Below are 12,734 nucleotides of genomic sequence, written 5' to 3' on the forward strand. Positions count from 1 at the left end.
CATCCCCTCACACACACCACATACCCAGGGTGAGGACATCCCACCTTGCCTCCCCCAACCCCACTGAGCACATACAGGCTCCCCCCAGGGCCAGGGAGGAGTCGCCTAGGCCTGTCCCCAGTCCCCACTCACCCAGCCAGCATCCCAGCCTTCTGAAAGGTCCATCACACCCTCCACTCCATCCTTCCTTAGTTTGTCCAATAAATATACTTCTGGAGCAGCAGCAAGGACAGGCCCAGGGACACCAGCCCCCCTGACTGGTGAGGGGAGGCACTGACCGAAGACGTGGTTCAGTGAGGCCCTGGGCAGACACACTCCTGATGTCCTTCCTTATTGCCAACAACGTACTCTCATGGGTACAACGGATAAGGGCTTTATCTTCTCCACACGCTCCAGTGTATATCTGATGGAGCTTTTAGCCAAGCCTGGAGAGAACCCCTAAGCCCCGTGACCTACCTTGGCCTGCAGCCCCAGGCACTCTAGAGCCAAAAGCCAGCTCATACTCAGACTACTAAGGTCTCTCCTTTGGGAAAACGGCCAAGTTCTACATGGTGACTCCAAAGGCCTACTTTGTGGGGAATAGGATGTTGATGGGAGAAAGCTGAATTCCTTCCAGCAAATAAAACTGAATGGCAGGTGCCAAATAGGAGGGGAAACCTGTTGGCCTCTTCTGCGGGCAGAAAGTAGACCCTGTCCCTGATGAGAATTTCCATGAGGTTCTTTGGGCAGTACTGACAGGTAGATAGGGTCCCTGCCCCTGTGGAATTCACAGTGCAGTGTGGGGGTGGGCGTTGCACAAAAAGACACATAAGCTCACGTTAAATGACCATTGTGACTAAGGCTGTGTTGGGGAGGGGCTCAGGGCCAGCGGCATGGGTAACAGAGAGGCCCCGACAGACCAAGGAACACTTTTCTGAGACGGTGACAGTTAAAGGAGAGGCATGATGGGGGAGGGGGGTGTCTCAGAATTCATAAACCCAGATCTGCCTTCACAGGGTGTTTGGGATTTTAATTTACAACTCCCTGGAAGGGCTGAGAAAAAAATCACAGGAGATAGTGGGATGGCGCTATCCTGGGGGGTCCAGCACAAATCAACACTCGAGTCTGGGGCAACATCCCTTCAACCCATGTCCACACAGGATGTTCCCAAACCTGAAGCCCCTTAGTGAAGTGAGCTCACGATGCAAAATCTCAAAACCCACGAGGAAATAATCCACCGTGACGGAGAGCTGACCTAACAAACACTGGAACTGGACTCTCAAGGGCTTCAGATAACAGAACTTGCACGCAGAGGTTATTAATGAAATGTTTTAGGATGATTCAGAATGAGACACCTAGGAACTAGCTGCCCGGGAAATGGTGAATGAATGAGCAAACCAGAATGTGCACATCACCTTGACCATCAAAGCTTCCCTCACACTGTCCTAGGATAGATCTGGGACCCTGGCCTCCTCCTCCCTGTGCCCAGGTGCACAGAGCTCACCCTCCCATCCCCTCCAGGCACATGAGCAGGAGCGATCCCGCAGGGCGGCAGAACAGATAGCCAGCGACCTTCGAGTGCAGGTGACGGAGCTGGAGGACGAGCTGACGGCAGCCGAGGACGCGAAGCTGCGCTTGGAAGTGACCCTGCAGGCTCTCAAGGCACAGCACGAGCGCGACCTGCAGAGCCGAGATGAGGCTGGTGAGGACAGGCGGCGGCAGCTGGCCAAGCAGGTACCAGCAGACCAGGCTGGAGGCTGGAGGGCGCCCATCCGGCTGGGAGGGCTCTGCTGCCTGCAGGCTGAAAGAGGGGCCAAGGAAGTCTCACTCACCTACCTGCTGCTCAGTGTTGCTTCCCAAGGCCCTCCTGCTCCCCAGCCCATTCACCCAGCATCACCCGTGAACCCACAGGCATGTCCCATTGACAGACTGACATACCCGATCAGACATCACCAGACCATTCACCCAGCATCTACCTGGGTACCCACACAGCCCCCCACCCACACACAACCTCTCCACCAACCAACACTTTCATCCAGCTGCTCCTCCATCCGCCCAGCTACCCCCTTTCCAGAAACTTCCTCTCCCCAACCCCCAGCCCCCCTCCCCCCCAGCCTGCCCAAGCGCTCCTCCATCGCTCAAGGACCAGCTCCTCTACACCCCACAGCCTTCCTCCCTTGCTCATTTACTCATTCCCCTCTCCCTGTGGTTGGCAACATCCATTCATGACTCGCCAGTGGGGGGACTTCAGGTGCTCTGCCGCCGGCTTGAGCTGGGTGCTGAGCATGGGAGGGGCAGGGCAGCCGTGAGTGTAGAAGGAGCCTCTGGAGCTGTGCGGGAATGGGCTGGAGGGGACACATGGGAGCAGAGCAGAGGCTGGAGTAAAGGGGGCTTCGGAAGGATAAGAGCCTGGGGCTCTGGGGACGAGGATCCGGGATCCCTTTGGGGTGTAGAGGAGCAAGAGGGCAGGAGGAAAGGCGCTGGTGGCCTGGACAGGGGCTGGTGGGTGCACATCTAGGTCACTAGCATGTAGAGGGAGCCTGGGCCTCCCGCCCCCTGAGCCTGCCCCTCCCGGCCTCCCTGCAGCTGAGGGATGCGGAGGTGGAGCGGGACGAGGAACGCAAGCAGCGCGCCCTGGCCGTGGCCGCCCGCCAGAAGCTGGAGACGGAGCTGGAGGACTTGAGAGCCCAGAACTCGGCCGCCGCGCAGGGCAAGGAGGAGGCGGTGAAGCAGCTCCGCAAGATGCAGGTAGGGGTGGGGCTTAAGCCCCCTGCGAGTCGGCCCCTTCGGCCCCACCAGCTGCCGCTCTATAAATATCCATGTGCCAAAGGCTCACTCGCTTTTTATATTTTTTATTTCCTTTACTTAAAATGCTTAGCTGAAAGTCCAGTTTCTTCATTCTATTTAATTTTTGAAATGTAAATGCCTTAGGGTTCCTCCCTTAATATCAAAGTTATATCTGGTTGTTTAAAAAAAATTGGGAGGGGTGTTGCCTGGATGGCTCAGTCTGTGGAGCATGCGACTCTTGATCTCGGGGTCGTGAGTTCGAGCCCCAGGTTAGGAGTAGAGATTACTTAAAAAAAATTTTTTTTGGTGATAATAATGTGTACGTGTAAAGTCTAATTTTTTTGTAAAAAAGTAAAAAAGTACAGAACTGGACTGTCCGATACAGTGGGTGCCAGCCCCATGTGGCTGTTGGGCATCTAAGGTTTGGTGGGGCTGAAATCCAAATTACGTGCTGGATTCTGAAGACTTAGTACAAAAAAAAAAAAAAAAAGTAAAATATCTCAATAATCTTTATAGTGATTATAAATGGAAATAATAGCATTTTGTATATGTCAGGCTAAATAAAAATACAGTGTTCAAACTACTTTCACCCATTTCTTTTTACCTTTCTAATGGGGCCACTTGAAAATGTAAAACAACGCATGTCCTTGCAATATCTCCCCATTGGGCAGCGCTAGGACAGAAAGATCCCTCTCCAAAAAGTAAAAATTTCCCACTACGTCACCCCTGAGAGAAGGCGCCTGCACTGAAAAGCTGTTATTATCAAGCAAGTAATAATATTCATAACCGCCCAGTACCAAGCCCAGTACTGTTCTTACTGACCTCTTTACGGAGTTTTTTTTTAATGGTGGTAGGCATCAAGTTTGTTTTATTTTTCTTTAAGCGCCATTGAAAAGTCTTACGCTGACATCTTTACACACTCAGTGGTGTGGCCGCATAGCAAAGTGACTAGAAGTGGAAACCCTGGGGCCAGATGGCCTGGGTTCAAGTCCTGACTCTGCCATTTAGCACACTTGGCTCGTTGCTGAGCCTCTCTGGGCGTCAGTTGTTCCATGTCTACACTGGGGAGGAAACTAGTCCCCACCAGCTGGAGTTGTGAGGATGAAGGGAGTCAGTACGCGTGTATAACAGAGCCTGGCCCACGGTAAATGTTCAGTAAGTTTGCGCCAGCATTATTATTACTGCAGAGTCCAAATACTACACCCATTTCACGCTTACTTTAGTTTTAAGGTGTTACTTTTTTTAAATTGGAGGTAGCCGAAGCCCAGAGCGGGAGGGGCTGGTCCAAGGTCACAGAGCCGCGGGCTGGGGCGGGCTGCAGGGCTTTGCTTGCTCTCGGGGAGCCGGGGAGTCCCCGCAGGGCTGAGGCGAGGGGAGGGGCTTCCCCGTGAGTCACGATCAGGCTGCACCCGCTCACTTGCTTCATTCCGCCCAGGCCCACATGAAGGAGCTGTGGCGGGAGGTGGAAGAGTCGCGCAGCTCCCGGGAGGAAATCTTTACCCAGAACCGGGAGAATGAGAAGCGCCTCAAGGCGCTGGAGGCGGAAGTGCTGCGACTGCAGGAGGTGATGCCAGAATGGGCGTGGCCCTGGAAGTGGGGTGGGCGGGGCCCTGAGGGGGCGGGCCCCTGGGGATTGGAGGCGGGGACCTGGGATGGGAGACCAAGGGGGGCGGGCCCCTGGGGATTGGAGGCGGGGGCTGGGAGGGCCGGCAGGGACCTGGGATGGGAGACCAAGGGGGGCAGGCCTCTGGGGATTGGAGGGGGGCGGGGCCAACAGACTGGACTTGAGGGTACTAGGGAGCCCTGGGAGGGTTCTGAGTAGAGCAGGGGGAGATTAGAGTCAGGAAGGCTGCGGAGAGAGGACAGGCCTGAGCTGGGACCATGGGGGCAGGGAGGAGACAAGGCAGAGAAAGTAAAGGGTCAACATGGACAGGGCTGTGGGTCCTAAGGGGGCAGAGGAAGTTAGGAGAGACCTGGGGGTCAGGCCCGGTGACTGGGGGGACCTGGAGGAGCAGGTTGGAAAGGAGATGCTGAGCTCAGTGAGGCCCTGCTGAGGCGGGGGTGTCTGGCGGTGGACATGAGTCAGGGGCTCTGGAGAGACCGATTTAGGAGACATCTGCCTGTAGACTGAAGTTCATTCCAGGGTTGTCCAGGGATGGAAGGTCGTGTGCACTGAAGACAGGCCAAGAGACTTGAGGTGTGAGAGCAGGGAGGCCGATGCCCAGATAGCCTCACCCCGCCACTGCTGACCACCAGCCCTCTTTGCCATCACAGGAACTGGCTGCCTCTGATCGTGCCCGGCGGCAAGTCCAGCAGGAGCGGGACGAGATGGCAGACGAGTTGGCCAATGGCAGCCTTAGCAAGTGAGTGGCCCATCGTGATGTGGGGCAGGGCACCCTCCCTGGCCCTTGCACCCTCTCACCTCCCCCTGTTCCTGTTCTCCTTAGGGCAGCCATTCTGGAGGAGAAGCGGCAGCTGGAGGGACGCCTGGGGCAAATGGAAGAGGAGCTGGAGGAGGAGCAGAGCAACTCAGAGCTACTCAATGATCGCTACCGCAAGTTGCTCCTGCAGGTGAGCACTGTCCCCCCCAGATGGACTGGGTCCTTGCTGACCTGGGACCGTAATCTTCAGTCCTTTTATTCAACAGATAAAGGAGAAGGGAATGTCCGGGTTGGGTTTTAATGGTTGAATAGGAGTTCTCTCTGATGCATTCATTCCCTTGTATTTCTGAGGCTTCACAAGGGCTGGGTCCAGAGATGAATGATGTGGGGTCTCTGTCCTGCAGAGTTCCCTGGGAACATAGACATGGAACTACAGTGTCTATGGGTTGGGTGGCATGTGTGATAACAGAAGTATCTTGGGCCCAGCATACAGATAGATGGACAGAGATAGAGTGGGGGAAGGAGGGAGAGAACTTGCTGCAAGAATCATAAGAAGGTATGTGGAAGAAGGGACATTTAGCTGGGGTTTTAAGGCATAAATAGGAGCTAGGCAGACAGAGAAAAGCATATTTTCATTTGTATATTTATTTATAAATACTGTCTGAGGCTTCTGGAGGCTCAGGTCCTATTCTGGGTGGTGCAGGGGACCTGGCGATGGATCATTCCAGGTCTCTGCCTTTAAGGACATCCTAGTATGATGGAGGAGACTGACTATCCCAATACAGAAGTACAAATGAAAATGGAGGAAGCGCAAGACACTGTGAGAACCTAGAGGAGACTACTGACCCAGCCTGAAGGCTGGGGGCTATCAGGGAAGACTTCCTGATGGAGGAGATGTCTTAAAAGATCTTGAAGGAAGTTAAGAGTTTGCCAGGCAGGCAATGGAGGGATAGGATTTCCAAAGACAGACCTATGTCTCCACTAATTCATTAATTTTTTTTTTATTTAAGAGAGAAAAAATGTGTGAGAGGGGGGTGGTGGGGAGGGGCAGAGGGAGAGGGAGAGAGCATCTCAAGCAGACTCCATGCCCAGTGTGGGCTTGATTCCATGACCCTGAGATCATGACCTGAGCTGAAATCAAGAGTTGGATGCTTAACTGACTGAGCCACCCAGGTGCCCCTCATTAATTTTTAAAGACATATTTTGAGGCCTTTCAGGAGCCATGCCCTGACACTGCTTGGGATGCAGAGAAGAATAAGACCCCAGCTCAGCCCTTGGGGAGCACCTATACCAGTAGGAGAGGCAGTCATACTCCAGGATGATGATCTCATTCAGAGTGAAAGCCCAGTCATATACAAGGCCCCACACTCTGGCCCCTGGCTAACTCAGACCTTTTCTCTAACCCTTCTTTATCCCTGGTTGACTCTGCTCCAGCCACACCAGCCTTCTCACTGTTCCTTGACTTTTTATTTTATTTTTTCCAGTGAATAGAGGAAGTTTTCTATTTCTTACCTCAGGGCTTTTGCACTTGCTGTTCCCTCCTCCTGGGAGAAAGCTCTTATCTCAGACCACCCCATGTCTCATTCCCTCAGAAGAGCCTTCCCTGACCACCCTGTGTGAAACAGTCACACTCTCTCTCACACAATTCCCTTCCATTCTCTCTGCTTGAATCTCCTTCATATCACTTACTGTTACCTGGAACTATAATATATATTTACCTGTTTGTCTGCTGTCCATCTCCCCAACAGAATGTAAGCCCCTTGAGGGATGCCTGATTGGCTCAGTCGGTTAAGCATCTGACTCTTGATCTTGGCTCAGTCTCGATTTCAGGGTGGTGAGTTCAAGCTCCGCATTGGACTCCATGCTGGGTGTGGAGCCTACTTTAAACAACAACAAAAAAAGAATGTAAGCACCTCAAGAGTAGAGCCTCTGTCTTAATTGTGATCACTACTCTAGCTCCAGAACCTAAAACAGTGCCGGGTGCTCATTAGAAGTGAGGTAAATAAGCCAGTATATGCCCTAGTGAAGGGAGCACAGGATCCTACAGCCATACACAGAATGATGGGACTTAACTGAACCTGCATCCTTGGCTGTTAGTGAAAAGGAGAATGTCTTTAAAAATCAAAATGGGGGTGGGGCGGTGTGCCTGGGTGGCTCAGTCAGTTAGACATCTGACTCTAGGTTTCAGCTCAGGTCATGATCTCGGGCTCCTGGGATCAAGCCCCTGAGTTGGGTCTGTACTCAGCAGGGAGTCTGCTTCTCTCCCTCTGCCCCTCCCCCCTGCTCATGTATGTGCGCACACATGTGCTCGGTCTCTAAAGTAAAATAAATAAGTCTTTAAAAGAAATCAGAATGCGGGCAGAGCACCTGGGTGGCTCAGTTGGTTAAGCATCTGACTTCGGCTCAGGTCATGATCCCAGGGTCCTAGGATGAAGCCCCACCTTAGGCTCTGCACCCATCGCGGAGTCTCCTTGGGACTCCCTCTCCCTCTGCCCGTCCCACCTTCTCTCTCTCTCTCTCTCTCAAGTAAATCTTTTTAAAAATCAAAATGAAACTTAAAAAGACACAAAAAAGGATTTACAAGAAAATAGCAAATATTGAAGACTGGCTAAGAAGATCCAACATACAGTAATGGGAGTCCCCAAAGAAGAAGACCCAGGCAGGAGGACAGAGCAAATAACCTGAGAGTATAATGCAAGAACTTTCCTGAAATAATACGGTTGGAAGCTACATACTGGAAGAGCACACTGTGTACCCAAGGATATTGACCTATCAAAACTTACACCAATTGGGACGTCTGGGTGGTTCAGTTGGTTAAGCGGCTGCCTTCGGCTCAGGTGATGATCCCAGGGTCCTGGGATTGAGTCCCTCGTCAGGCTTCTTGCTCAGCTGGGAGCCTGCTTCTCCCTCTGCCTGCCGTTCCCCCTGCTTGTGGCTCTCTCTCTCTCTCTCTGACACATAAATAAAATCTTTAAAAACAAACGAACAACAACAAAAAAACCACAAGAAAGAAAAAAAAACAAAAATCAAACAAAAAAATACCAACGGGCATCTGGGTGGCTCAGTCAGTTAAGCATCTGCCTTTGGCTCAGGTCATGATCCTGGAGTCCTGGGATCAGGCCCCACATCAGGCTCCCTGCTCAATGGGGAGTCTGCTTCTTCCTCTCCCTCTGTCCCTTCTTCTCTCTCTCTCTCACTCACTCTCTCTTTCAAATAAATAAATAAAATCTTTAAAAAAAACTGATACCAAGACAGATGCTAGTGAAACTATGGCACAAATAAGGGGTGGGTGGGTATCCTTATTCATCTAGGGAAAAATGAGCACATGATCTGCAAGGAAAAGAAAATTAGATTGTCATCAGATTTTTGAGAGCAAGATTTCATGCTGCAAGAAAATGGAAGGATATAGTTAAGATTCTCAGAGAAAGCTATGAGCCATGGGTTTTGCACCCAGCAAAACTTCCTTCCAAGTATAAAGGACAGAGACGAGGTGCCAGCATGCAGGAGCTCAGGGGTCGTGTTCCCACAAGTGATCCCTGAGGAATCTACGAGACCAGTGGTTCTCAAAGTGACCCCAAGGCCGGCAGCATCAGCATCACCTGAGAACTTGCTGGAAATGGAAGTTCAAGGGCCTCAGCCAAACCCAAGTGAGTGAGGAATGCCAGAGGTGGGGCCCAGCAATCTGCTTTAGCAAGTCTTCCAGCTTCTGAGGCATGCCGCCTCTGAGAGCCACCACCCCGGAGAACCAGGTTCAGATGATCGATTGGAATCATTAGAGAGACACCAGCGTGAGGGCGTAACGAGCGTGAGCTTTGCTCATTGTTCTAAGACTCAGTGAGGGCTGAAAAGGAGTAAGAGAGGTACCAGCTGTCTGCTCAGTTGTGTGTAGTACAACTATTTTTAAATTAAGAGAATGGGCAAATATGTAAAAAAAAAAATTGTATTACTAGATTGAGTAATTATATTGGTAGTGACAGTATTTGCAGTGTGTTTCTGAGACCATCACGTGTGTAACGTGGGATAAAGTAAATGAGTAAAGACGGCACATCCACATTCTGTTGCCACCTGAGCCTGTAAGCATGTAAGCACCTAAATGTAGATGTGTCATGAGGAGAGGCTAAATTAAAACCAAGCAAAACCCTGTGGTTCTGAATTGGACTTGGGCGTGTTCACATGAACTTGTGAGGTATTTTGTAGAGAGCCATCCTATCTCTGTCCAGAAGGCCTGAGAACAATAGCCAGTCCAGTAGCCATGAGCATCCCTGGTACCCAAGTTTGTGGTCCAGAAATGCCATGTTCCGCTAAAAGAAACTGCAACTTCTTTACAAACGGCTGATTCCACATCTGAAACAGGAAATGAACAAGAGGAGCCTGGAGTGTCTGGTCATACCATGCCTTGGTCTCCTCAGGCTGCCGAATCGGCGGCGGGGTGGGGGGGTGGGGGGCGGGTGCCTCACACGACAGACATTTATTTCTCACAGTTCTGGAGGCTGGGAGTCCAAGATCAAGGTGCCAATGAGGTGGATTTTATTCTGAGGCCTCTCTCGTGACTCGGAAGCAGCCACCATGTGGGTGCATGCGCGGGGAGAGAGTGCTTTCTCTTTTTTTTTTTTTTTTTGATTTTATTTATTTATTTGACAGAGAGACACCGCGAGAGAGGGAACACAAGCAGGGGGAGTGGGAGAGGAAGAAGAGAAGCAGGCACCCTGCGGAGCAGGGAGCCCAATGCGGGGCTCGATCCCAGGACCCTGGGATCATGACCTGAGCCAAAGGCAGACGCTTAACAACTGAGCCACCCAGGCACCCCGAGAGAGTGCTGCCATCATGGGGGTCCCACCCTTATGGCCTCATCTAACCCTAATCGCCTCCCAAAGGCCCCGTCACAAGATCCCACCACACTGGGGCTTAAGACTTCAACGTAGGAATTTTAGGGGGACACAAGCATTGAGTCCACAACATACCAGTTATCAAGGAAGCTAGCAAACTTTTTTTTTTTTTAGATTTTATTTATTTATTTGAGAAAGAGAGAGAGAGAGCACAAGCAGGGGGAGCAGTGGAGGAAGAGGGAGAAGCAGGCTCCCTGCTGAGTGGGGAGCCTGATGCAGGACTCGATCCAGGACTCTGGGATCATGACCTGAGCCGAAGGCAGACATTTAACCAACTGAGCCACCAGGCGCCCCAGGAGCTGGCCTACTTATGTTAAAAAACACCTAGACATCAACCAGGAGAGGCTCCTGTTGGCCCCAAATGGAGCAATTGGAGCTTCTACAAGAATAACAATCACAACTGCTTTAAATCTATCCAATCTGTTTAAACCCATGAGTTCACAGTGATTTTCTTTCCATACTCATTAGTCACTACATTAGTTTCCTAGGGCAGCCATGACAAAGTACCCCAAACCAGGTAGCTTTAAAACAATAGCAACTTAGGAGCTCCTGGGTGGCTCAGCCAGGTAAGCATCCGACTCTTGATCTCAGCTCAGGTCTTGATCAGGGTTGTGAATTCAAGCTCAACACCAGGCATGGAGCCTACTTAAAAAAATAAAGTGGGCGCCTGGGTGGCTCAGTTGGTTAAGCGACTGCCTTCGGCTCAGGTCATGATCCTGGAGTCCCTGGATCGAGTCCCACATCGGGCTCCCTGCTCGGCGGGAGGCCTGCTTCTCCCTCTCCCACTCCCCCTGCTTGTGTTCCCTCTCTCGCTGTGTCTCTCTCTGTCAAATAAATAAATAAAATCTTTAAAAAATAAATAAATAAATAAATAAATAAATAAAGTGTATTCATAGGGTTGTTTTTTTTTTTAAAGAAACGTACACAAAAGTTTTCAAATGGGCAAGATTCAATTATAGGATCTAGGCCTTCATCTTTGAGTGATAAAACTCGAAAGAGGAGCAAAGATGTGATTACCGTGAAAGTCAGGGCGGTGTGCTGTTTTGTGGGGAAGGGAGGGGTTGATATTAGGGTGGTGACATGCAGGGTCTTCTGGAATGGCAACATTCTATTTCTTCACCTGGGTGGGAGTGACAGTGGTGTTTGCCTTTTGTTAACTCCTGACGTCATAGACTTGATCAGTTTCTGACTTGCTGTATTACAGTTTCATTTTCCAATAAAAAGTTAAAAAAAAAAAAGCATATGCTAATCACCATGCCGATGTGTTCCTGTGAGGACGCAGTGTAATAAAGTATGAATCAGACTGGATCTGACTCACTTCCTTAGCCCCGGCGCAGGACCTCACTCCGAGTACGAGCTGAATAAATACACAGGAACTATTATTAGAGGTGTGTTTACACATTCTCAATGTAGTAGTTACTGTTTGTTGAGCTGGCATTTCTTAAAACGATCCCGCACGTCACCCATATCAGAACCACCTGAGGTGCTTGTTGAAAATACGGATTCATGGACCCACCCACCCCCACCCCAGATCAGCTGGAAGCAGAATTTCTGGGGGGTGGGACCCTGCGGTCTGCATCTTTTTTTTTTTTTTTTAAAGATTTTATTCATTTATTTGAGACAGAGAGAATGAGAGACAGAGAGCATGAGAGGGAGGAGGGTCAGAGGGAGAAGCAGACTCCCCGCCAAGCAGGGAGCCCGATGCGGGACTCGATCCCGGGACTCCAGGATCATGACCTGAGCCGAAGGCAGTCGCTTAACCGACTGAGCCACCCAGGCGCCCCGGTCTGCATCTTTTTCACAAGCTCCCCAGATGATCCCAGTGCAAACAGAAGTGTGATAACCCTTCGAATGGACTCATTCACAGAGGTAGAATTTATAGCATTTAAACAAGTCAGTGATAGTCTTGTGGACTTATTAAAATAGCAGAAAGCTATTGGAAAGGTTAAAACCCGGGGCTGGCACTGCTGTTGGCTGCTAAGCCAATCAGGAAAAATACATGTTGACATTTATTATTTAATATGTACCAGGCTCTGTGCTCTGCACTTAACCATTGTCAACTCAATTGTGGGAGGTGCCTGAATTTACCTACCGTCTTCCCTCTGAGACTCCCCTGTGATGGTTCTGCTTTTCCCGCTGCTACAGGTGGAATCACTGACTACAGAGCTGTCAGCTGAGCGAAGTTTCTCAGCCAAGGCAGAGAGTGGGCGACAGCAGCTTGAGCGGCAGATACAGGAGCTCCGGGGGCGCCTAGGTGAAGAGGACGCTGGGGCCCGGGCCCGCCAGAAGATGATCATCGCCGCCCTTGAGTCTAAGCTGGCCCAGGCTGAGGAGCAGCTGGAGCAGGAGAGCAGGTGGGTGTTAGAGGAGGGCACAGCTGGAGGGTGATCCCCACATTCTGGTCAGGGAGATGAAGGGGAGCTGTGTTACAAGCACCTGGTTTAGAAACATCCAAAAGGCATCATAATATTAATGATTGCTCATTTCCTCTACTATTTAGGATGCTTTGGGCTGCAAGTAACTGCACCCCCACTAAGAATATGATTTAAACAGTAATGTAGGGGCGCCCGGGTGGCTCATTCGGTTGAGCATCTGACTCTTGGCTTTGGCTTGAGTCATGATCTCGGAGTTATGGAATCGAGCCCTGTGTCAGGCTCCATACTCAGTGTGGAGTCTGCTAATCCCTCTCCCTCTGCTCCTC

At 50.9% G+C, this 12,734-nt stretch overlaps 1 protein-coding gene across 4 annotated transcripts in view; it reads left to right on the forward strand.

Annotated features, from left to right (window-relative positions):
* MYH14 (myosin heavy chain 14) overlaps positions 1-12,734 on the forward strand; it is an 85,587-nt gene that overhangs the window by 67,470 nt on the left and 5,383 nt on the right. For all 4 annotated transcript variants that reach the window (XM_034986971.1, XM_034986968.1, XM_034986970.1 and 1 more), the window contains 6 exons: positions 1,501-1,713; positions 2,566-2,727; positions 4,202-4,330; positions 5,041-5,129; positions 5,214-5,337; positions 12,179-12,387. In XM_034986971.1, coding sequence (XP_034842862.1) covers positions 1,501-1,713; positions 2,566-2,727; positions 4,202-4,330; positions 5,041-5,129; positions 5,214-5,337; positions 12,179-12,387 — 926 coding nt within the window. The remainder of the gene's footprint in view (positions 1-1,500; positions 1,714-2,565; positions 2,728-4,201; positions 4,331-5,040; positions 5,130-5,213; positions 5,338-12,178; positions 12,388-12,734) is intronic.

The sequence above is a fragment of the Mirounga leonina genome, unplaced genomic scaffold, assembly GCF_011800145.1.
Source record: "Mirounga leonina isolate KUSES-001 unplaced genomic scaffold, KU_Mleo_1.0 Mir_376, whole genome shotgun sequence".
In the NCBI taxonomy this organism is placed as follows: Eukaryota; Metazoa; Chordata; class Mammalia; order Carnivora; family Phocidae; genus Mirounga; species Mirounga leonina.